The sequence below is a fragment of the Pristis pectinata genome, chromosome 5 (genome assembly GCF_009764475.1).
Source record: "Pristis pectinata isolate sPriPec2 chromosome 5, sPriPec2.1.pri, whole genome shotgun sequence".
In the NCBI taxonomy this organism is placed as follows: Eukaryota; Metazoa; Chordata; class Chondrichthyes; order Rhinopristiformes; family Pristidae; genus Pristis; species Pristis pectinata.
Genome location: NC_067409.1, coordinates 115,738,890 through 115,764,443, shown reverse-complemented (window position 1 = coordinate 115,764,443; position 25,554 = coordinate 115,738,890). Strand labels below are relative to the sequence as shown.

Here is a 25,554-nt window from a genome sequence, read left to right as displayed (position 1 = left end):
ATACAATTACAAAACAGTGCAAGCCTTTACATTCTTGTACAGATCATTTTACCTTTTTATATAGAAAACAGCAAAACAGCACCGATGCCACACGTGCGGCTCCCTGGAAACTACCCGGTCCCGCCCCTCCCTCTCCTGTGGCAGAAGAACCCTAAACTGTAGTCCTTCTCCACCGAGCCTTTGCATTGGCTGCACCCAGCTTCAGTGCGTCCCTCAGCACGTACTCCTGCAGCCTGGAATGTGCCAGCTGGCAGCATTCCCATATGGACATCTCGCAGTGCTGGAAGACCAACAGGTTTTGGGCAGACCAAAGAGCATCTTACATCGAGTTGATGACCTTCCAGCAGCGGTTGATGTCCGTCTCTGTGTGTGTCCCCGGGAACAGCCCGTAGATCAGAGAATCCTCTGTTATGCTGCTGCTGGGGATGAACCGTGACAAGTACCCTTGCATCTTTCACCACACCCTCCTCGCAAACCTACAGCCCGCAAAGAGGTGAGCAACCGTCTCGTCCCCAGCGCAGTCCTCCCGGGGGCAGCGCGCGCTGGGAGTGAGGTTCCAACCATACAGGAAGGATCTGACTGGGAGGGCCCCTCTCACCACCAGCCAAGCGAGGTCTTGGTGCTTGTTGGTGAGTTCTGGCGATGAGACATTCTGCCAGATGGTCTGGACAGTCTGCTCAGGGAACCACCCCACAGTGTCCATTGAATCCTTCTCCTGCAGTGCCTGCAGGATGTTCCGTGCTGACCACTGCCTGATGGACTTGTGGTCAAAGGTCTTGGTCTGGAAGAACTTTTCCACGAAGGACAGGTAGCGCAGCAGCGTCCAGCTGACTGGTACGTTGCGTGGCAACGGGGCCAGGCCCATCCTTCGCAATAGCAGGGACAGGTAGAACCTCGGTACGTAGTGACACTTGGTGCCCACGTACTTGGGTTCCACACACAGCCTGATGCAGCCACAGACGAAGGTGGTCATCAGGAGGAGGGCGACACTGGAGACACCTTTACCCCCATTATCCGGGGACTTGTGCATGGTGACCTGTCGGACCCGCTCCATCCTGGATCCCCAGATGAACCGGAAGACGGCACGGGTGATTCCCAAGCCAGAGGAGTGAGGAACAGGCCACACCTGCACCAAGTACAGCAGCCCTGAGAGCACCTCACACCTGATGACCAAGTTCTTCCCAGTTATTGATAGGGAGCGCCGTTCCCACAGTCCCAGTCTCTGCTTCACCTTCCCAATCCGCCTCCCGCCAATTTTTGTTGCACGCCCCAGCCCCTCCGAACCAGATCCCCAGCACCTTCAGATAGTCAGGTCTGACGGTGAAGGGGAAGTTGGATCGGTTGGGCCACTTGCCGAAGATCATGGTCTCGCTCTTCGCGCGATCGACTCTGGCCCCCGATGCCAACTCACTGGTCGCAGATGCTGATCAATCTGTGAACTGACCTCGGGTCCAAGCAGAAGACGGTGACATCGTCCATGTACAGGGAGGTTTTCACCTGGGTGACCCCACTGCCTGGCAACGTCACCCCTCTGATGCTCTCGTCCTTCCTGATGGACTCGGCAAAGGTTTCTATACAGCACACGAACAAGACGGGAGAGAGAGCGGCCCTGCCTGACTCCAGACTTGATGTGGAAGCTGTCTGTTTCCCACCCATTGATTTGGACTGCACTACTGATGTCTGTGTAGAGCAGTTGGATCCAATCCCTGATTCCCTCCCCAAGCCCATTTTGGAGAGCATGTCCAGAATGTACGTGTGTGATGATACCCCTGTCAAAGGCCTTCTCCTGGTCCAAGCTGACCAGGCAGGTGTTCACCCCTCTGTCCTGCATGTAGGCGATGGTATCCCTGAGCAGCACGAGGCAGTCAAAGATCTTCCTACCAGGTACAACAGGTTTGGTCTGGGTGGATGACCTGTCCCAGAGCAGACCTGACCCTGTTGGCAATGGCCTTGGACAGGATCTTATAGTCCACATTCAACAGTGAGATGGGGCTCCAATTTCTGATGTCCGCCCTCTCCCCCTTCTGCTTGTAGATGAGGGTGATGGTGCCCTTCCTCATAGACTCTGACATACTGCCAGACCGAAGCATAGCGTTGTACACTTCCAGCAGGTCTGGGCCCATCGACTGCAGAAGGAGGAGTTGCTGCAAGTCTGTCTGGAGTTGGCACAGTTCCCTCTGACTCTGTCTTGCTTTCTGGACCCCACTGCGGGTGAAGAACCTCTTGATGTTCTCCTTTGTCACTTACCACCAGTGCAGAGGGGAGTCGAAGGGTTTCACGGTTCTCCAACCTGCGTAATGCCTCTTTAGTTCCTCCACGCTTTCTGGGGTCAGCAGCTTGACGTTCAACTTCCACGTCCCCCTGCCTGCCTTCTGGTCCTCCTGTAGGTGACAGGAGGTCCGAAGGAGACGGTGGTCTTTATCGGAGGTCTCCACAATACAGAGGGGCAGACATTAATTTATACAGTCCTTGTCACACACTTAATGCGACTACACCTATTTCAATTGGGGAGCCTAAGATTCACACTCATTGTTTAAGACAAACCTCACGCTCATTGTTTAAGACAAAACCTCACACTTATTGTTTAGTATAATTGGCTTACAATCAAATTCCAGACACAGTAATCACAACCTGGTCCACCTGGTCTTGAGTCAGGGGCTTGCATGTGTGGTATTTTTTTCATTAGTTATATGTACGGTCACCATTTCTTAACCCTTTACTTCCTCATTAGCACATCATTAAAGAGTGTAATGATGAAGGGTTGTATCAATGTTGCATTGGCATGCTGTGTTTAATGAATGTGGAGGCAAGTTTAAACATGCAGCATAGATTTCTTAGAGTTGTTGTTGGAGAAACAGCAAGAAAGGTGATATTCTTTGGTTCTGAAGTTTGTCTGCTTGATAGCATTGAGATGGAAACCAACTGAAGATGAATACAGTGAGGAAATAATGCTTTTGAGCCAGTGAGTATCTGCCGCACATGGGAGAAAATGCACAGAAAAGATAATAGCAGTGTGCTAAATGCCAGTTTTGCACAGAAGCTTTCTCCATGTTTGTCATCCACATGATAGAGAAAACAGAATAGAGCGAACTGGAGGGAGATGGTGCCTTCACAAAACAACTTGTTAAGACTATAACCTGCAGAAAGATGATTCCAGTTAATGCGCGATATCCTGGCAGCAGGGAGGTAGCTTTCGGAGGGAATGGTTCTGTTGCTGGTATTTGAATAGTTTCTGTCATCTTCTTAAATTGTTTGTTTACAGGGCAAGGCAACACACAGATATGAGGGGCAGACCAGGAAAGGAAGCAAATAGTAGTTCACATCGTTAGTAGTTGATCTCACCATTAGAAGAAATGATGCTGTAAGGTACTGTCAGGAATAGCACGATAAAACTTGATTACCATAAAACCTGATTATAACTCAGCTGAGTAAATGATGCTGTAAGGTACTGTCAGGAATAGCACGATAAAACTTGATTACCATAAAACCTGATTATAACTCAGCTGAGTACTCAGATTTCTCCAAAGTAGACCAAGTACAGAAGGGGAAGTCAGGAGAACACACACATGTCCTCATTGAGGGCTCAGTGGTGGAAAGGGTGAGCAGCTTCAAGTTCCTGGGCATCAACATCTCGGAGGATCTATCCTGGGCCCAACACACTGATGCAATCGTGAAGAAGGCATGCCAATGGCTCTACTTCGTTAGGAGTTTGAGGAAATTTGGTATGTCACCAAAGACTCTTTAAAAATCTTCATAGATGTACAGTAGAGAGCATTCTGACTGGTTGTATGGAGCCTCCAATGCACAGAGTTACAACAAAGCAAGAGGCTGCAGAGGGTTGTAGGATCAGCCAGCTCCATCACGAGCACAACCCTCCCCACCATCGAGGACATCTTCAAGAGGCGGTGCCTCAAGAAGGTGGCATCCATCATTAAGGACCCTCACCATCTGGGATGTGCCCTCTTCTCGTTACTACCATCGGGGAGGAGGTACAAAAACCTGAAGACCCACACTCAACAATTTAGGAACAGCTTCTTCCCCTCTGCCATCAGATTTCTGAATGATCCATGAACCTATGAACGCTACCTCATTATTCCTTTTTTGCACTATTTATTTATTTTTTGTAATTTATAGATATTTATGTCTTGCACTGTACTGCTGCCACAAAACAAGAAATTTTGTGTCATATGTCAGTGATAATAAACCTGATTCTGAAATAATGAATTCTCATGATTTGCTCTGTGATATTCCTTGTAGCAGGTTGCCTATTATTGAATATCTGCCATGATTGCTCTCAGCTTTAGAGCGGAAGTGACAGCCGTGATGTGAGAGGATATGAGTGGTCAGCTCTGGCTTGTCATGGTGATACAGGCAACAAGTTGTTAGTCTAGATGTATGATTGTCACCTCAGTTAACAGGCACCCCAGTTTCAAATCTCAGATGATTTCTGGCTCAGCAACAAGGAAGTGGTTCAGGAAAATGCCACGGTTCATGTGAGGCAATGGTAAGGTAATGTGTATGCAGTGATCCCCTGCGGTCTGTACAAACCCTTCTCCTCAAACCACATACTTCTATATGCCGATGGGAAATGGGAAGAATTGCTCTCAGTATAAACAGCCTTAATGAACTCCCTTTAGGAGCAGTGTATCATAAACTGAAAAAAATTTGTTCATTTCATCAACAGCCTGAAAGGAGCCATGTGCATTAAAGCTAACAGGCATAGTCACATTGACAGCACAGGCAAAACAATCCTTTCCCTAGCTTGGAGATTGTTTTAATGGATGTAGCTGTTAACTGTTTTCCTTGATGACCAGTTGTACTAAAGTAAAAATACCTCGACCAACAACCATCACAGAAGTTAACAGCATTGGTCCCAAAGATCTTCTGCATATATGCTGTTCTGCTGAGAGCTCTTCCTTACCTTGTAGCAAGTTGTTTTGCTTCATATGGCCTCCCTTCATTCTTCCAGTTGCTCAAGAGCAAGAGGAAGATCTACCAGACTATCCGTGTCCGGAATTGCTAGTTTCAGCACAAGCTTTTAAATGAATAAACAACAAAAAATTGCTTTGGTTTCAGCAGGCAACTCCAGAGTAATGAAATATTAAGCAAAAAAAGGAAGTTCAAAGATGATCATTTTTGATTATCTTTGATTCAAAGATGATCATTTCCTCTCGAAGTCAAAAGAAATAGTTTAATAACTAACCTGTAAATAGGTTTACTTACCCTTTAAGTACCACCGACAGTTTTCTTCATGACATTTATTGTCATGTTCAACAGTGCAAATTGAGAAATTTAATAAACTAAAACAAGTAGTTTGAAAATGACAGAGCTTGCATCAAATGGGTGCTATTCAGGTGGTCATTAGTTACATGTGTGCAAACCCCTCGATCAGGATTCAGACCAAGGCAATGGAATAATGGACAAGTCAGATGACATTTCTGAATACTAGGAAGTGACATAGTGCCTAAAATTAGTTTTAGTCTACCTCATGTTTTACTATAAAACATTATTAATAAAATTGCACTCTTGGTTACATTTCGTGAATTTGAAAAGTTAAGAGAAAATCTTTGGCAATAATATGTAATGCCCATTAACACATCCCGGAGAACATCTTCAATTACTTGAGAGGAACTGAGAAATGTAACATTATCAGATTAGTTAAGCACAATCTTATTCTGGAGTCCTTAGTGCAGGCAAGTATCACTATTTAAAACCAATATTTTCATTTACAAAATCTGTTAAACACTGTTGAAGATGACATCCGATGGTGACCATTGTTTGTAAGTTCTGATATTATAAGGCACCACCTTTGATATAGTCTCCACTATTTCAGAATGTGAACATCAATGGCAAAGGCTGTACTTATTGTCTGTCCCTTAAAACCCATTTCCATTAAAAGTGAACTGCATTAGTGGGGCGGGAGTTGAACATAAGCCAGACTCACTAAGTGTGGCATATTTCCTCCCCTAAAGGACATAAGTGAACCAGATGGGTTTATACAAATAATCTGGTGGTTTCCTGGTCACCATTATAGAGGGTTGCTTTTTAATTTCAGGTATATTTAATTATGTGAATTTAAATACCTACCTGTCGTGGTGGAATTCAAACTCAAAACCTACAGTCCAAAGCTCTGGGTGCTAGTCTAATAACCTAAACGCTACTGTCACTACATCCCCAGCTTTGAATATACATCTTACAATGTTCATTACTTTTGATGGGGTCAGCGGAGGGGTGTGGGACAAGATGGGGACTGCCTACCTGGAAAAGGCACTGGAAGCAAACTAAATCCTTACTTACTAATTACTAAAAGACCCCATTGCTGAATTCTGATTTTATGAGATATTCTGCTTAATTCAGGTAAAACAACAGGAGCTTGGCCTCTTTTGGATGAATTTACAAAGCAGTTAGTGTACTTGTACTTCAGTCAGTGCCAAGATGTACATTTTTGCACAGCAGCTATTATTGTGCATCATTTTTTGTTATATGCTTATAAATCTTTGATGAAGTCTTCAGTTTGCTCCTAAGAATTTCTGGCAATTGTCAGTATATTGTATATTGCTGTACTTGCAATTACTGCTCAATTAAGTGCTGCAGCTAACGAAGGTGGGAGGGTGTGAATCCTTTTCATTGCTCACATGGCACTCTATTAATGAAAAAGAACATAATTCGCAAATGGGTATCTTCAAATCCACTTCCTGTGTTTCCAAGTTGCTGGTAGACAGTATCTGAGGGTGCAGTAGGGGCAGGCTTGTTGCATTGCTGTTGCAACAGCACAATACCACTTGATCTTGGCTCGTCTCCAAAAGAACTTCAGGTACTCTGTACTGTAGCAACAGTGCAATCCTTTATAAGGGAGGCAGGATGCACTGAAGTAAAGCTAACCTCCTGTATTCCTGGGACAGCTGCAGGTAGCACTATTTGTGGTGTTTATTAACTGTATCTAGCAATAATGTAAAATGGTAGATAACTTGCTGAATGGTTGTTTGTTAAATGCATATCAAAGTCTCAGTGTCTTCTAGTTTTAATGATCTAATTAGTTAAATTGTACATCCCTAAAGTGTTTTATTCATTCTTTCAGGTGCACCAAGCAATGAAATTCTAGATGCACCTTCTACTTCTATGGACCACCCTTTTCTGAGAGCTTACGCACCACAAGTAGATGCAATAAATGCTGGACAGCCAACGGATGGTAAGAAATAAAACAAAAAAAAACATAATGCATTCTTCCTGATTAAGTATAACATTTTTTTTGTTGCTGAAATTTTTGTCACAAGTCATCAAAACTAATCTAAAAGTAGCCTTTAATTTTGATATTGTCATGCTGTTTAAATAATAAACAATGGATTTTATAAGCTTGAGTTATTCTGTTGCACTTTCAACATGTATCTTAAACTAGTTACAAGTTCTTACTGATTGGTGTATTTACTGAAGGTTATGAATTTTCAGAATTCTGTACTTAGAGGGTGCGGATACTCAGTCATTGTGTGTATTTAAGAAGGAGATTGATAGATTTATGCAAAGTAAGTTAAATAACAGAGATGGCTATAATGCAGAAAAGTGGAGTTGACGTAGATCAGTCTTGATTGAAATGTATAGCCAAATCCTTATCCTGTTTCCAATATTCTGAAAATTATGACAGCAGCTTAAAAATGAATGAAGTTTCGTAGCTGAAAGCTCTTTCATAATTTCAAAAAAGGAATATACATCCCGTTGGTGAGTTGGTAAAATAATAGTTAATGAATCATAGTGATTCATGGAGGAATTAGATAGTGAGTGAGGATAGAAGGGCAGATGAAGAAGGTGAGAGGGAGGCTGTGGAGCAGGGACGGTGAAGGGAGAATGCACGACAAGAAGAAAGGCAAGAGGAAGACTGACATGGGATCTCTTGCATTAACTCTGGGGGTACAAGAATCCTTCATTAACGGACTGATGCATTGGCTGTGAAAATATGCTGAAATGTATAACAGGGTTTAAACACACAGCTGAGGTGGAAGAGCTTTATTATAAAGAAAGCAATATTTTCTATGGAGAAATTGAGAAACGTTTTTACGTGAACAGAAGATTTTAAAAGAAATCCATATCCATGTTTGGTAACAACTTTAATAAAGCATCATCAATAAAAACAATTTTGACAGCAAGCTATAGGAGAAGGATCAAAACCTTAGACAAAGGGTCAGTTGAAAGAATCATCACAATGGGAAGAAGGAGAGAGGCAATGAGGATTAGTGAGAGAATTCTGGAGCTTAAGGTCAAGGCAGCTGAGGACATGAGAGTGGAGTGGTAATAATTAGTAAGCAGAAGAGGTCAGAATTAAAGCAGCTTGGAGATCTCATGGTTTTATCACTGTATCAGGACACAAAGATTGGGAGGAATGTGCAAAAGAGAGACTAGAAAACAGATGAGAATTTTGAAACTAAGTACTATAATGAAGTGTAGTGATTGACTTACCTCAATAGCAGTCAGGGCTCTGGACATTGATGCAGAAACATGAGTTCAAAACCTATCATGGCAACAGGTGGGTTTAAATGCAAGTGATTAAATAAATCTGGAATTAAAAATAGGTAGTCTTAATAGCAATGACCATGAAACTACCAGATTGTCAAAGGTATCCTTCAGTGTAAGAAATATGCCATCCTACTCTGACCTATTCAAATAAGATAATAGCCTCCTTGACTCGGGATGTTAGACATTGCTAGCATTTTCACATCCAATGAACAAAAAACAAAAAGTGTGGGTCATCAAGCATAGGTGGTTGAGTGAGACTTGGTATGAGTTAAGAAATGGGCAGCTGGGGTTTAGATAAGTGAATTTCTATTGGAAGGAAAAAAAGAAAGATATGGCTAAGAAACCACTGGAATTGTGAAGCCTGGAGTTAGAAAGATAGAAAAACTACAGCACAATTCAGGCCCTTCAGCCCACAAAGCTGTGCCGAACATATCCCTACCTTAGAAATTACTAGGCTTACCCATAGCCCTCTATTTTTCTCAGCTCCATGTACCTATCCAACAGTCTCTTAAAAGACCCCATCGTATCCGCCTCCACCACCATTGCCGGCAGCCCATTACATGCATTCACCACTCTCTGAGTAAAAAACTTACCCCTGACATCTCCTCTATATCTACTCCCCAGCACCTTAAACCTATGTCCTCTTGTGGCCACCATTTCAGCCCTGGGGAAAAGCCTCTGACTATCTACCTGATCAATACCTCTCATCATCTTATACACCTCTATCAGGTCCCCCCTCATCCTCCGTTGCTCCAAGGAGAAAAGACCGAGTTCCCTCACTCCGCATACTCCGCATTCCAGGCAGCATCCTGGTAAATCTCCTCTGCACCCTTTCTATGGCTTCCACATCCTTCCTGTAGTGAGGTGACCAGAACTGAGCACAGTACTCCAAGTGGGGTCTGACCAGGGACCTATATAGCTGCGACAATACCTCTCGGCTCCTAAATTTAATTCTCCGATTGATGAAGGACAATACACCATATGCCTTCTTAACCACAGAGTCAATCTGCGCAGCCGCGTTGAGCGTCCTATGGACTGGGACCCCAAGATCCCTCTGATCCTCCACACTGCCAAGAGTCCTACCATTAATACTATACTCTGCCATCATATTTGACCTACCAAAGTGAACCACTTCACACTTATCTGGGTTGAACTGCATCTGCCACTTCTCAGCCCAACTTTGCATCCTATCTATGTCCCTCTGTAACCTCTGATAGCTCTCCAAACTATCCACAACACCCCCAACCTTCATGTCATCCGCAAACTTACTAACCCACCCCTCCACTTCCTCATCCAGGTCGTTTATAAAAATCACAAAGAGTAAGGGTCCCAGTACAGATCCCTGAGGTACACCACTGGTCACTGACCTCCACGCAGAATACGACCCTTCAACAACCACTCTTTGCCTTCTGTGGGCCAGCCAGTTCTGGATCCACACTGCAATGTCCCCTTGGATCCCATGTCTCCTCACCTTCTCCATAAGCCTCGCATGGGGTACCTTATCAAACACCTTGCTGAAATCCATATACACTACATCTACTGCTCTCCCTTCATCGATGTGTTTAGTTACATCCTCAAAAGATTCAATCAGGCTCGTAAGGTAGGACCTGCCCTTGACAAAGCCATGCTGACTATTCCTAATCATATTATACCTCTCCAAATGTTCATAAATCCTGCCTCTCAGGATCTTCTCCATTAGCTTACCAACCACTGAGGTAAGACTCACTGGTCTATAGTTACCTGGGCTATCCCTACTCCCTTTCTTGAATAAGGGAACAACATCCGCAACCCTCCAATCTTCTGGAACCTCTCCCGTCTCCATCGACGATGCAAAGATCTCTTCCCTCCGCAATCTCTTCCCTCGCCTCCCACAGCAGCCTGGGGTACATCTCATCCGGTCCTGGCGACTTATCCAACCTGATGCTTTCCAAAAGTTTCAACTCCTCCTCTTTCCTAATATCTACATGCTCAAGCTTTTCAGCCCACTGCAAGTCCCCACTACAATCCCCCAGATCTTTTTCCATAGTGAATATTGACGTAAAGTATTCATTAAGTACCTCCGCTATTTCTTCCGGATCCATACACACTTTCCCACTGCTGCACTTGATAGGCCCTATTCTTTCGCATCGTACCCTCTTGCTCTTCACATACTTGTAGAATGCCTTGGGGTTTTCCTTAACCCTGCCCGCCAAGGCCTTCTCAGGCCCTCTTCTGGCTCTCCTAATCTCCTTCTTAAGCTCCTTCCTATTAGCCTTATACTCTTCCAGATCTCTAACATTACCTAGCTCTCTGTACCTTTTGTAAGCTTTTCTTTTCCTTTTGACTAGATTTATTATAGCTTTTGTACACCATGGTTCCTGTATCCTCTCGTGACTCCCCTTGTCTCATTGGAACATGCCTGTGCAGAACTCTGCACAAATATCCCCAAATATTTGCCACATTTCTTCCGTACTTTTCCCTGAGAACATCTGTTCCCAATTTAATCTTCCAATTTCCTGCCTGAGAGCCTCATAATTCCCTTTACTCCAAGTAAACGCCTTTCTAATCTGTCTGTTCTTATCTCTCTCCAGTACTAACATAAAGGAGATAGAATTATGATCACTATCACCAAAATGTTCACCCACTGTGAGATCTGACACCTGACCAGGTTCATTTCCCAATACCAAATCAAGCACAGCCTCTTCTCTTGTAGGCCTATCTACATATTGTGTCAAGAATCCTTCCTGAACACAGTTAACAAACTCCTCCCCATCTAAACCCCTCACTGTCTGGAGATGCCAATCAATGTTTGGGAAATTAAAATCCTCCATCACAACAACTCTGTTATTCTCACACCTTTCTAGGATCTGCTCCCCTATCTGCTCCTCAATATCCCTGTTACTATTGGGCGGCCTATAAAAAACACCCAGTAAAGTTATTGACCCCTTCCTGTTCCTAACCTCCACCCACAGAGGCTCCGTAGACAGTCCCTCCACGATGTCCACCTTTTCCGCGGCCGTGATACTATCTCTGATCAACTGTGCCACTCCCCCACCTCTTTTGTCTCCCTCCCTGTCCTTTCTGAAACATCTAAAACCCAGCACTTGAAGCAACCGTTCCAGTCCCTGAGCCACCCAAGTCTCTGTAATGGCCACCACATCATAGCTCCAAGTATTGATCCAAGCTCTAAGCTCATCCGCCTTGTTCACAATACTCCTTGCGTTAAAATAGACACATCTCAAACCGGTCTGAGCACGTCCCTTCTCTATCACCTGCCTATCATACCTACTACTAGCTTTCTCTATTTGAGAGCCAAACACCTCTTCCCAGTCTCTCCAGTTCAGATCCCACCCCCTGAACAATTCTAGTTTGAACTCTCCCCAGTAGCCTTAGCAAACCTCCCTGCCAGGATATTGGTCCCTCTGGGATTCAAGTGCAACCCGTCCTCTTTGAACAGGTCATACCTGCCCCAAAAGAGGCCCCAATGATCCAGAAATCTGAATCCCTCCTCCTTACTCCAATCCCTCAACCACGCATTTAACTTCCTCCTCATTTGTTCCTATACCCACTGTCGCTTAGCACAGGCAATAATCCGGAAATTACTACCTTTGAGGTCCTGCTTCTCAACTTCCTTCCTAATTCTCTATAGTCTTTTTTCAGGACCTCATTTCTTTCCCTACCTATGTCGTTGGTACCAATATGTACCACGACCTCTGGCTGTTCTCCCTCCCACTTCAGGATATCTTGGACGTGATCCGAAACATCCCAGACCCTGGCACCTGGGAGGCAAACCACCTTCCGAGTTTCTTTTCTGCGTCCACGGAATCGCTTGTCTGCCCACCTAACTATAGAGTCCCCCATCACTAGTGCCCTCGTCTCTCCTTCCCTACCCTTCTGAGCCACAGGGCTGGACTCTGTGCCAGAGACACTGCCACTGTTGCTTCCCCCAGGTAGACTGTCTCCCCCAACAGCACTCAAGCAAGAGTACTTATTGTCAAGGGGTACAGCCAAAGGGGTACTCCCTGGTACCTGACTCTTCCCCTTCGCCCTCCTGACTGTGACCCACTTGCCTGACTCCTGTGGTCCTGGTGTGACCACCTGCCTATAACTCCTTTGTATCACCTCCTTATTCTCCCTGACCAGATGAAGGTCATTGAGCTACATCTCCAGTTCCCTAACACGCTCCCTCAGGAGCTGCAGCTCGACACACCTGGTGCAGATGTAGCCTTTCCAGAGGCAGGGAGATTCCAGGAACTCCCACATCTGACACTGAGTACAGGAAACCGCACTTATACCCCTTCCTTAACTCAAGTCACCTACCTTTCCTTGCCCCTTTACGCTAAAGCCCCTTGAGCCAAAGTTAACACCTGCATGGTTGAGGGTTTGCCAGCCGATGAGTTTGGGCAGGGACAGAAGTGGACATTGGTGTGAAAGTAGCGGAAATGCTTTTGCTGTTGGGATAAGTGTATAGTTGGATCATCTCATGATTAATCACAATACCCAGGTCGAAAGTATCTGGTTCAGCTTAAGACAGTTCCAGGCAAGGAAATGATAGGGTCAGGCAATGTAGTTTGTGGTGGGACCAGAAAAAGATAGCTTCAGTCTTACCAAAGGAAGGATTTTTTTGCTTATCCAGTATTTTCTTACTTTTGGTATGACAAAACGTTCTGCACCACAAAAAAATCTATATAAAAGCAAGAACTTTAAGTGCATGACCTCCTCAATAACCAAAGCAATTAGACTTTTTCTAGGATGAGGGGAGCTCAGGAATAAAAGAGAAAATGCTGTAAGTACCCTGGAGGTCTTTGGACAGGGAAATAATTTTTTTATTATGTTGATGACCTTTCATTGGGAATAGGAAATAGGGAATTGATCAGGATAAAGAATGAAACATATGTCAGGTAGAGGCAATTGGTATCAAAAGAGTCCCTGTTCTGACTGTGAACCGAATCACTGGGGAGACACTAAAGCTGTAAGATACAAAAGGTCTTTATTCATCACAATGAGCAGACATTCTCTTGGAGACCCTCTCAGTAGAGTCTCCCAAACTCAAAGTACATCACATTTTTATACAAAGGTAACAGCAGGTGATTCAATACAATTACAATAGCTACGTCGATTACTTCAATATTTTGTGTCTGACAAAGGGTTTCATTGAATTACATATTTACAGTGGGAGCACACTGTAATTGACAAGACACCTCTGAATGATCAAACACCTGTGCTGGGACAAAGTAATTCACATGGTGGTGTAAAAGCTTCTGAGGACAGAGACAAGATGCCCAAAACTAATGTAGTCAGGGCTGAGTCTCTGGATACACAAATGTCCCATTTATTGATAGAGCAAATCTGCCTCTGACCATGTTTGATGTGCTAGTCTGAAAACTCCCTTATCTATATCACAGTGGTGCAAAATAACTGAGCTGAAGTTGTTGATGCCTGATTTGATGTAGGCCAATTAACAAAGCCCATTGGCTGACGTGTGGCTGATGCATACAAGATCGTCTCATGGTCACATCACTTTGCAAAGCATATCTCTTGAGCACCAGCCCCCTGCTGTGCGCTGGTAGCCTGTGCTCTGTAGACAGTATTGTTTGTTTACTAAGCTGTCCTTTTAATTTCAAGCTGATTTCTGCTTGCAATGTACATTAGAACAAGAATTCTGAATACTGGTTCTCGTTTGAATTAATGCCTGGTATAAGTCACATAATTCCATAACTTCTGAATCCCTGACAGTTTCTTGAAGCTTATAGTGGTTACAGGAGAGTCAAAGAGGGGACCTGAAATGGTCTTGGCAAGCAGGATTAAGCAGAGTCCCAAAACCTTTCGTAAGTATATTAGAAGCAAAAGGGTAGCTATTGGAAAGAGTAGGTCCCCTCCAGGACTAATGAGGAAATCTATGTCTGGAGCTAGGGATGCAAGTGGTGTCCCAAATGAATTCTTCTTATCAGTGTTCACCAGGGAGGAAGATGGAGAGTTCGGGGAGAGTACACTGATATTCTGGAACATGTTTGTGTCGGAAAGGAGGACGTGTTAAAGATATTGGCACATATTAAGGTAGATAAATCCCCAGGGTCTGATGGAGTGAATTCCAGGATATTATGGGAAGCAAGGGAGGAGATTGCTGGAGCTCTGATGGAAATTTTTCCATATTTGTTAGCCTCTGGTGACTTACCTGAAGACTGGAGGATAGCAAATGTTGATGCCTTATTCATGAAGAGCAGTAGGGATAAGCCAGGAAACTACAGGCTGCTGAGCCTCACATCATTAGTATGGAAATTATTGGAAAAAATCTAAGGGACAGGATTTATGTTCACTTGGAAAGAAGGATACTAATTAGAGGGAGTCAGCATGGTTTTGTGCAGGGAAATCCTGTCTCGTTCAGATTTCTGAGATTTTTGAGGATATATCAAAGAAAATTGATGAGGACAGTGAAGCTTTTGACAAGGTCCTGCATGGTAGGCTGATCCAGAAGGTTAAAGCACATGGGACACATTTGGCATGCTTACTTTCATAAGCCGAGACATTGACTATAAGGGTTGTGACGTCATGCTGCAGCTACAGAAAACATTAGTTGGGTTGCACTTGGAGTAGTGTGTACAGTGCTGGTTGCTGTGCTACAGGAAGGATGTGGTAGCACTAGAATGAATGCAGAAGAGATTCAGCAGGATGTTGCCGGTACAGCAGGGCTTCAGTTCCAAGGACAGAATGGAGAAGCTGGGTTTTTTCTCACTGGAGCATCAGAGACTGAGGGTTGACCTTATAAGATTATGAGGGGCATTGATAGGAAAGGTCATCAGAGTCTTTTTCCCAGGGTAAGAGAGTCTAAAACTAGAGGGAATAGATTTAAGGTGAGAGGGGAGAAATTCCTTGTGCCACATGTTTGTTCAGAGTAGGAACAGCAGCACAGTTCGGATGAATATGTGGCTTGAGCAGTGGTGCAGAGTCGTGGTGCATTGGAGCCAGTTCTGGGGGAGGTGGGACCAGTACAAATTGGACAGTCTACACCTGGGCAGGACTGCGATCAATGTCCTAGGGGATTGTTTGCTTATGCTGTTGGGGTGGGTTTAAACTACTAAGGCAGGGGGATGGGAATCCATGCAGAAAGACAGGGAAACAAAGCAGAGACCAGAGCAAAAGTTAGAAAGGAGAAAAGTAAGAGTGGAGTACAGAAAAGTCAAATGCAAAGGACACAAAGGTTACTAGATTCTGAAAGGACAATGTGTGAGGGCACGTTATCTGAATGTCCGTAGTATTCGAAACAAGGTCAGAGAACTTGTGGCACAAATCAGAACAAAGTGCTATGATTTAGTGGCCATTACAGAAACCAGGGTGGAGATGAGTGGGAATTAAATATCCAAGGGTATCACATAATACAGAAGGATAGGCAGGAAGGTAAGGGAGGTGGGGTAGCGCTCTTAATTAAGAATGAGATCAGGCTGATAGTGAGAGACGATATAAGATCCAAGGAGCAGAATGTTGAGTCCGTATGGGTAGAGATTAGGAATAGTAAAGGGTAAAAAATCACTGGTGGGAGTTGTCTATAGGCCACCGACTAATAACACTACAGTGGCTCAGGCAATAAACCAAGAAATATTTGATGCATATAAGAATGGAATGGTAGTTGTCATAGGGGACTTCAACTTCCACATAAATTGGGTGAATCAAGTTGGTTGAGACAGTCTTGAGGAGGACTTCATAGAATGCAGTTCTGATAGCTTTCTTCAACAGCATATTAGTGAACCTACAAGGGAACATGCTGTCTTAGATCTGGTCCAGTGGAATGAGACAGGTAAAGTTAACGATCTTGTTGTTAGGGATCCTTTTGGAAAGAGTGACCATAGTATGATTGAATTTCTTACAAAAATGGAGGGTGCAATAGTTTAATCTAAAACCAGTGTATTAAGCCTAAACAAGGGAGACTGCAACGGGATGAGGGAGGAGTGGGCTAGTGTAGACTGGGAACATGGGCTGTATGGTGGGACAGTGGAAGACTTTCAAAGGGAGTTTTCACGGTGCTCAACAAAAGTATATTCCAGTTAAAAGCAAGGACAGTAAGGGTGGGGAGAGCCAGCCTTGGATAACTAAGGACATAAAAGAAGGCATCAAGCTAAAAGCTCATGCATACAAAGTCACGAAGAGTAGTGGGAAACTGGAAGATTGGGAAAACTTTAAAAAACAACAAAGAACCACAAAGCAAGCAATAAGGAAAGGGAAGATGGATTATGAAAGTAAACTAATGATGGGGAGTGAGGACCTCGATACAATCGCTGTCACTAAAGAGGCAGTGATGAGCAAACTAGTGGGCCTAAAGGTAGACAAGTCCCCTGGTCCTGATGGGATGCATCCCAGGGAACTGAAAGAAATGGCGGAGGTTATAGTAGTCGCACTTGTGATAATTTACCAAAATTCTCTGGACTCTGGGCAGGTCCCTGGCAGATTGGAAGACAGCGAATGTCACGTCACTATTTAAAAAAAGGATGTAGGCAAAAGGCAGGTAACTATAGGCCAGTTAGCTTAACGTCTGTAGTCAGAAAATGCTTGAAGCTATCATTAAGGAAGAAATAGCGAGACATCTGGATAGAAGTAATTCCATTAGGCAGACACAGCATGATTCAGGAAGCGCAGAACCTTTTGACAAACTTACTCGAGTTCTTTGAGGATATAATGAGTGCAGTGGATAGAGGGGAACAGGTGGATGTTGTACTTGAATTTTCAGAAGGCATTCGAAAAGGTGCCACATATAAGACTAATCCATAAGATAAGTATGCATGGAATTGGGGGTAGGGTATAAGCATGGACAGAGAATTGGTTAACCAATAGAAGGCAGAGAGTTGGGATAAATGTGTGTTTCTCTGGTTGGCGATCAGTGGTGCGTGGGGTCCCACAGGGCTTGGTGCTGGGCCCCCAACTGTTCATGATATACATTAACGATTTGGACAAGGGGACTGAGAGTAGTGTATCTGGCAGATGGAGTACAATGTTGGTAAATGTGAGGTCATCCACTTTGGAAGGGAAAATAGAAGATCAGATTATTATTTAAATGGTCAAAGCTTGCAGCATGCTGTTGTGCAGAGGGACTTGGGAGTGCTCGTGCTTGAATTGCAAAAGGTTGGTTTGCAGGTGCAACAGGTTATCAAGAAGGCAAATGGAATGTTGGCCTTCATTGCTAGAGGGATTGAATTCAAGAGCAAAGAGGTCATGCTGCAACTGTACAGGTTACTGGTGAGGCCACACTGGAGTACTGCGTGCAGTTCTGGTCTCCTCACTTGAGGAAGATATACTGGCTTTGGAGGCGGTGCAGAGGAGGTTCACCTGGTTGATTCCAGAGATGAGGGGGTTAGCCTATAAGGAGAGATTGAGTCGCCTTGGACTATACTCGCTGGAATTCAGAAGAATGAGAGGGGATCTTATAGAAACGTATAAAATTATGAAAGGGATAGATAAGATAGAGGCAGAAAGGTTGTTTCCACTAGTAGGAGAGACTAGAACTAGGGGACAATCGCCTCAAGATATGGGGGAATAGATTTAGGATGGAGATGAGGAGAAACTGCTTTCCCCCCCCAGAGAGTAGTGAATCTGTGGAATTCTCTGCCCAAGGAAGCAGTAGAGGCTACCTCATTGAATATCTTTAAGACACAGTTAGATAGATTTTTGCATAGTTGGGGAATTAAGGGTTATGGGGAAAAGGCAGGTAGGTGGATCTGAGTCCACGGCCAGATCAGCCATGATCTTATTGAATGTGGGAGCAGGCTTGATGGGCCAGATGGCCTCCTCCTGCTCCTGTTTCTTATGTCCTTAGGAGATTTGAGGGGCAAGCTTTTCATACAGACCATGGTGTTATATGGAATGAGCTACCAGAGGAGGTGGTAGAGACAGGTGCAATTAGAATTTGGTTTTGGACAGGTCCTTGGAAAGGTGGGGAGTGATATGGGCCTAATGCAGGCAGCTGGGATTAGCATAGGCATGTGTCATGGTGGGGATGGAAGAATTGGGCCAAAGCGCACATTTCTGTGTTGTATAGCTCTATGACCCTGTGTTGGAGAGAAAACAACTTTACAAATGCAAAGACAGGAGGATGGGTGGATGGGGCTATAGTGAGCTGGAATCCATCTCTGGTCCTTGCTCCCTCATAATTTCATTCAGTGCTCTGCACACAGTAATTATGTGTACCTTCAGCACTTTATCTCACTTTGGGTAGTTAGAAGCAACAATCATTTCACTGCTTTTTTTCACATAATTGTCAACAATCAATTCTTCCTTCTACCTCTACAGATGTCTATGGTTTAAGTCGATTTGCTCACCTTCCCACAGCTGAGGAACGAGACATGGCTTACTTTGAAAGCCGCTACCAGGAGCGGGTATGTTCATGCCAGTGTAGTAACAGAGAGGTATTTCAATGATAACAATACAATTTTAGGAATAAACACTATTCTGATACAAACTAGAAAGGCTGGCTAATCTGAAATTGTTTGAATTCAATGTTAAGGGCTCAAGTGCTTTACCTTGAGGGAAGAAAAGATGCTGTTCATCAAGTTTATGTTTGAACTGAGCATGAGTCCAAAGGCAGGTTGGAGTGGGAGGGGGATAGAGAATTAAAGTGACTACAGAGTCTAGAAATTGTATTGCAGAGTAACCTGCCAGTGTTCAACATCTAGAGCTATCTTTGTGGCCTTAGCTATGACGTATTGGGTTGCAATTTCCAGTTTCCTTCTGGTCCAGTGCTGTGATCAGTGGCCTGTTGCAAGATCTGACCTATTTCAGTATGTTTTCTGACTCTTGGTTGGTCAGGTTAAGAACCATTTTGAATGAGAATTTAGAAGGAAAGGGATTTATATGCCTTTTTGACCCAAATCTTACCTAAATGAACTGGTGCTAGGACTACAATCATTCCAAAATAAATAAGGTAGTAGAGTTGAGTGTTGTCAAACTGACCCCATTTTGCCAAAGGGCAGCCTGCAGATGAGAAGTGGCAAGGGACCAAAGGTGGGCCCCCAGTGAACACCAGGGTTGGAAGAGAAACCGTTAAAGTTGTGTTCTGCAAATGATTTGATGGGCAAGAGTTGTAACCAAGTGAGAGAAGTTCCAGAAAACTAGGAAAATGGTGGAGTTTGTATCACAGGACGATGGTGTCGTCATTCATGTCATACTTTAGAAGGAGCTAGCAGGGATAAAGCACCTTGGTCTCAATGCAGAGAATTCTATTAGATAATGCATCTTTTTACAGAAAAACTCATACATTTACCCTGGGAAAGAATCTCATTCCTGACTCTGGTTAGAACTACTTTGATGGGAGGGGAGAGGCAATTGAAAAGAATTCTAGTTTGGTTTTATAAGCGAGTTAGACATAAACACATTGAGGCAACAACAAGTTAAAGGACATTTAAAGAGGAAAGGGACCTTAGATCTGTGAAGCTAATAAAAATCAGCTTGTCTGAAGGCCAGGAAGGACATTTGAGTATTCAGGAATGTGGCAAGGTGTGTAGTGTGGGGTAGGGACTTTTGGAGAAACTGTGGCCTCATGCCAAATAACAATGAGAGAGCAAGGAGCAAAAAACCAGGGAAAGATTGGGGTAAAAGGAGTCAAATCTATATGGACCAGTTAACAATGGGATGCATCGGTGATGAAAGCTACTTACCTACGAGGACACTGTGTTCATAGGATAAATGAAATATGGTCATCTGACATAACAAGCGCCTCAACTTCAGAGTGGCAAAACTATTCTTACAAGATTTCCAACCAGATTTAAACTTGCTTGTTTTTCTTTTTATGTGCCCGTATTTTATGTTGTACCTTTAGTGTTCTCAGTGTATCAAAGCTCTTTATTGCCAATGAAGTTTCAGATCGATGCATAATCACTGCTATGTTGGAGGAAATGTGGCAACTAATTTGCACTCAGCAAGCCCCCACAAACAGGAATTTGAGAGAAAACAGATTATCTGTTTTAATGATAATTGAGGAATAAATATTGGCAAGAATTCAAGGATTAATTCTGAAACCTGGCACTAATGTACAATAAAGTGATGGTGTTCTCTGTGACAGAGACCATTGCAACACAAGTAGAAGAGTTATTGAAGGTGATTCAGCAAAAAAATTCAGGCCTGTGGATCTCAGAGATGTGCCTATTTAGCTTTGGGACAACAATCTATTTCCATATTTTTGCTTAATTTCAGGGTGACTGAAATTGGAAGGTCCCTCATTTTATCAACCAAAAGTTACAATAAACTCTGTTAATCTGCCAGGCCCAAGAAATATTTGAAACTTCACGCACTGTGCTCAGAGCCGTCCTCATTTAAGTTCTGGCCAGATAGTATGATTTCATTATCCATACAGTGGATCAAATATTAAATTCAAATCTCTGCTTTGTCCCCATGACACAATTTTATAGAACATATTTTGAGAGTATAATTTTTATATAATTGATTTACTTCACATTGCATAGAAACTAAGGGATGTAAATAATTTATACCTTTTATATAATTTAAAAATTGTCATTAAGTGAAACATATTTATTATACTATATCCAAAAGTACTGTGAAAAGTATATTCAAGTTCAAGTTTATTGTCGTAGGCACACATACCCATGGTATAAATGCCATAGAAATTAGCTTATTACAGCAGCAGCACATTACATTACAGTAACAGGGTTTGTATCTAACTTTACATGAAGAGGGCTTGTGCTAAAATGTTTGTCACAGTTACGTGGCAAAGGTACAAGTCATGTTACTGAATCTTCAAGGTAAGGCAAATCTCTGATACTGGCTTCTTAAAATGTAGATGGCATTAAGACAGCCATGGCTAGTTTTTGGTTGATTGTGGATTTTACCTGTGAACATTAAATTATTACATTTATTAATTACAACTCTTTCTATTCCAGCTCAAGTTGGAAAAGGCTGCAAAGGGACAGAAAAAGATTCCTGCACCTAAAGGTGAAACTTCACAACTGGCAAAGTCTTCAAAAGGACCCAAAAAGGAAAGTCCTAAGAACATGAATGCCATTAATTTGTTCTTTCCTTTTTCCCTTGTACATTGGAGACATAAGTACTGTCACTAGCCCATCCTTTTTGGAATAAACACTACAAACTTGTGTTGTGCCAGTGTCAGCCTTGAAACGGTCATATCAATTTCACCAACACATGTACCTTTGGTATTATCATCCTGATAAAAAATAAACATCTTGGATATGAAAATAAAAGTAATGCTTAGATCATGGAAAGATAAATCTGATCTATCTTAGAAACATTGCTGTAATTATCTGAGCTATGGGGATGAATATTGAGAACAAAACACCTGTCGACAGAAATGGTGTTGCTTTATAGTGTAGTCTGAAGTATGAATCTTGCCATTCAGTTCTAACTATAGAGGCGTGTCCCCATTGGCTAACAGCACATGATCTAAGCAAAAGCAGCCTTATGCATCACTCTAAACATTTCTTTCTTCATTCATTACTGCAGCATAAATCAAGTGCTACCATCTACAAGATTCACTACGGCAAGTTGCCAAGGAGTCTCTGGTAGTACGTCTACAACTGGAAGGATGGGTACAGCAGTGACTTGTATACTGCCACCAGCATATTCCCCTCCACGTGGCACACTGTGTGGAAACTTACCACCATTCTAGATTGAGAAGTTAGTGAGCCTGTAAACAGAAAGGAACATCCCAGAACCTTGAGTGAGGTGGCTATGGGGACAACGGATCCACTGTTTAACATCTTCCAAGTTCTAAAGATTCTGGAATGGTTGCTGTAGGTTCGACGGTTTCAAATATGATCCCACTTGTGAGAAAGGATGGAGGGAGAAAACAGGGAACTACTGACCTGTTAGCCTGACGTCAGTAGTTGGGAAAATGCTGGAATCTATAATAAAAGATGTAATATTAAGAAAAATAGTAATTTGATTTCTACTCTGGTTTGTAGGACGGGGTTAGTTGGGTACCACTGGGATCAGTGCAAGGCTCCAACAATTTCCAATCTTTATTGACAACTTGGGTGAGAGGATCAGTGTAACATTCTCAAGTCTGCTGATGATGTGAAGCTATGAGAAGTGATGAGGATGGAAAAGGACTTTGGGATCGGTGGGGGCAGAGGGAGATGGGTGATCTAGACAAGCTCAGTGACGGAGCAATAACAAGGCTGACGGAGGACAATGTGGAAAATATGAGGTTAGCCACTTTGGTAGAAAAACATGGGCTGATTCCTGGCACGGTGGACAGATTGAGGAGGGTAGGGTACGCTCCCATTATAGGAAGAATCAGATGTGGCCTCATTAAGACAAAATATTAAGAAGGCTTGACATGGTAGATGCAAGGAGGATGTTTCCCTTGGCTAAAGAATCATAGTGTTAGAATAAAGGGTTGACGTTCAGGACTGAAATGAGATGAAATCTGTTCACAATGGCTGGTGAATCTTTATCCAAGAGGATCTATCATTGATTGCATTCAAAACATAGACTGATAGCTGGAGACACAAGAGACTGCAGATGTTGGAATCTAGAGCCTGGATACTTGAGCAGTCAAAGCATATGGGAATAAGGGAGGGAAATGGTGTTTGAGATAGAAGATGAGCCATGAGTGGTGGAGCAGGTTGGAGGGGCCAAATCGGACAAAAGGGGACTCCTGTTCCTCTTCCTTGTTCTTATGTCATTTGGGCTGCCAGTCCTACAGCAAGTACATTTCAAACACGCTTCATTATCTGTAAGATGCATTGCTGGTGAGCATCTGGCAGCATCTTGGAGGGGAATATTTTACGAGTGGTCCAATATACTTGAAGCTCTTATTCCGCCAGATTCCAAAAAAATGTAACCTTGTCCTTGCCCATGTCTCTTGCAGCCGTTCCTATCCACTGAAATTCCAAATTGTGCTTCTGCAGTTCCTCAGCAGATATGCCAGGGAATCTGTTCGCTGAACCTATGGAGAAACTGAAAACCCAGCTCATTGCAGTGGATAGGAACGGCTGTAAGAGACATGGGTAAGGACAAGGTTACATTTTTTGGAATCTGGTGGGATTAGGGCTTTAAGTGTATTGGAACACTGCCAAAATATTCCCCTCTGAGATGCATACTATCTTGACTTGGAAATGCACCACAGAATCTGAAGGTCCCTACACAAGAGTGACTTCACTGGAAGACTGCAGCAGTTCAAGAAGGCTGCTCCTAACTTCCCACCTGGCGGCCAACAAATCGGGTACTACTGAGATGCCCAGATCTATATAAAAAAATAAACTAAAAATGAATTTGCTTTCATTGTTTGAAATGTTTTTTATCTTTTAAGTGATTTGTTTGTTGAATTATATTGCTTTGTGGAGCCTTGCCATTTCTGGGGGGGGAAGCAAATTGATTAATAGAAAGGTATTGAAGTAAATATACTGTGATGTACAGCCACAGCAAATGGTATTGGTTTACACCGGACAGTGAGTTCTCGGCCCAATGTAATGGATGTCCATGCCCATTGTTAACTGTGCAGATCCATAACACACATCTGTTGCATATGCTGAGTTGTAGATTTGCAAATCTTGAAAACATGCCAAAAGGCACAACAAAATTCAAGCAAGATGTAGCTGTAGTGGCAATCAAATTTGCTCTAAATTGGAACCATTCATGATTCATCACTTATGACAATATTACTTATGTGTCAATACACATGTTAAACAAGAGACATTCAAATTCAGTAGCGAAATCACTGAATATTGAAGGTGGGCGCTGACTTGCTGGGACGAAGGGTCAGTTTCCTGCTCTCCGATTGCAGAGGACGGAGAGGGGAGGGGGGAAGGAGGGAGGGAGGAGAGGGGACAGGGAGAGGGTGGGCGAGGAGGGAGAGGGAGGGCTAGGAGGGACGGCTAGGAGGCAGGGGGCGCGAGGAGGGAGAGGGGAGGGGGGCGCGAGGAGGGAAGGGGAAGGAGTTGGGGAGGGGGGGGGGAGGAGGAGGGAGGGGGGAGGAGGAGGGAGGGGGAGGAGGAGGGAGGAGGAGGGAGGGGGAGGAGGAGGGAGAGGGGTGGGGAGGGGGGAGGAGGAGAGGGGTGAGGAGGGGGGGTGAGGAGGGGAGTGAGGAGGGGGAGTGAGGAGGGGGAGGGGGAGTGAGGGTGAGGAGGGAGGGGGAGAGGGGGAAGAGAGGTGAGGAGGGGGAGGGGGAGGGGAGGGGAGGAGGAGGGGGGAGGAGGGAGGAGGGGGAGGAGGGAGGAGGGGAGGAGGGAGGGGGGGAGGAGGGGAGAGTGGGGGGAGAGTGGGGGCAGAGGGAGGGGAGAGGGGGGCAGGGAGGAGGGGGGAGGAGGGGCAGAGGGGAGAGTGGGGGCAGAGGGGAGGGGAGAGTGGGGGCAGAGGGGAGGGGAGAGTGGGGCAGGGAGGAGGGGGGAGGAGGGGGCAGAGGGGAGAGGGGGGAGAGTGGGGGCAGAGGGGAGGGGAGAGTGGGGGCAGAGGGGAGGGGAGAGTGGGGCAGAGGGGAGAGTGGGGGAGAGGGGAGGGAGAGGGGGGCAGAGGGTAGGGGAGAGTGGGGGCAGAGGGGAGAGTGGGGGCAGAGGGAGGGGAGAGTGGGGGCAGAGGGGAGGGGGGAGAGTGGGGGCAGAGGGGAGGGGAGAGTGGGGGCAGGGGGAGGAGGGAGAGTGGGGGCAGAGGGGAGGGGGGGAGGAGGGAGAGTGGGGGCAGAGGGGAGGAGGGAGAGTGGGGGCAGAGGGGAGGAGGGAGAGTGGGGGCAGAGGGGAGGGGGAGGAGGGAGAGTGGGGGCAGCGGGGAGGAGGGAGAGTGGGGGCAGAGGGGAGGGGGGAGGAGGGAGAGTGGGGGGAGAGGGAGGGAGGGAGGAGGGAGAGTGGGGGGGAGAGGGGAGGGGGGAGGAGGAGAGTGGGGGGGAGAGGGGAGGGGGAGGAGGGAGAAGTGGGGGGAGAGGGGAGGGGGGGGAGAGTGGGGGGAGAGGGGAGGGGGGAGAGTGGGGGGAGAGGGCGAGGGGGGGAAGGAGAGTGGGGGGAGAGGGGAGGAGGGAGAGGGGGGGAGATGGGAGGAGGGAGAGTGGGGGGAGAGGGGAGGGGAGGAGGAGGGAGAGTGGGGGGGAGGGGGGGGGGGAGGAGGGAGAGTGGGGGAGAGGGG

At 44.9% G+C, this 25,554-nt stretch overlaps 1 protein-coding gene across 4 annotated transcripts in view; it reads left to right on the top strand.

Annotated features, from left to right (window-relative positions):
- fam221a (family with sequence similarity 221 member A) overlaps window positions 1–21,572 on the top strand; it is a 40,855-nt gene extending 19,283 nt beyond the window's left edge. For 3 of the 4 annotated variants that reach the window (XM_052017084.1, XM_052017083.1, XM_052017082.1), the window contains exons 5-7: window positions 7,079–7,189; window positions 18,760–18,845; window positions 21,363–21,572. In XM_052017084.1, coding sequence (XP_051873044.1) covers window positions 7,079–7,189; window positions 18,760–18,845; window positions 21,363–21,539 — 374 coding nt within the window. In that variant the 3' untranslated portion in view covers window positions 21,540–21,572. The remainder of the gene's footprint in view (window positions 1–7,078; window positions 7,190–18,759; window positions 18,846–21,362) is intronic. The other variant, XM_052017085.1, reaches the window with a different exon arrangement.
- Window positions 21,573–25,554: the final 3,982 nt, after the last annotated feature.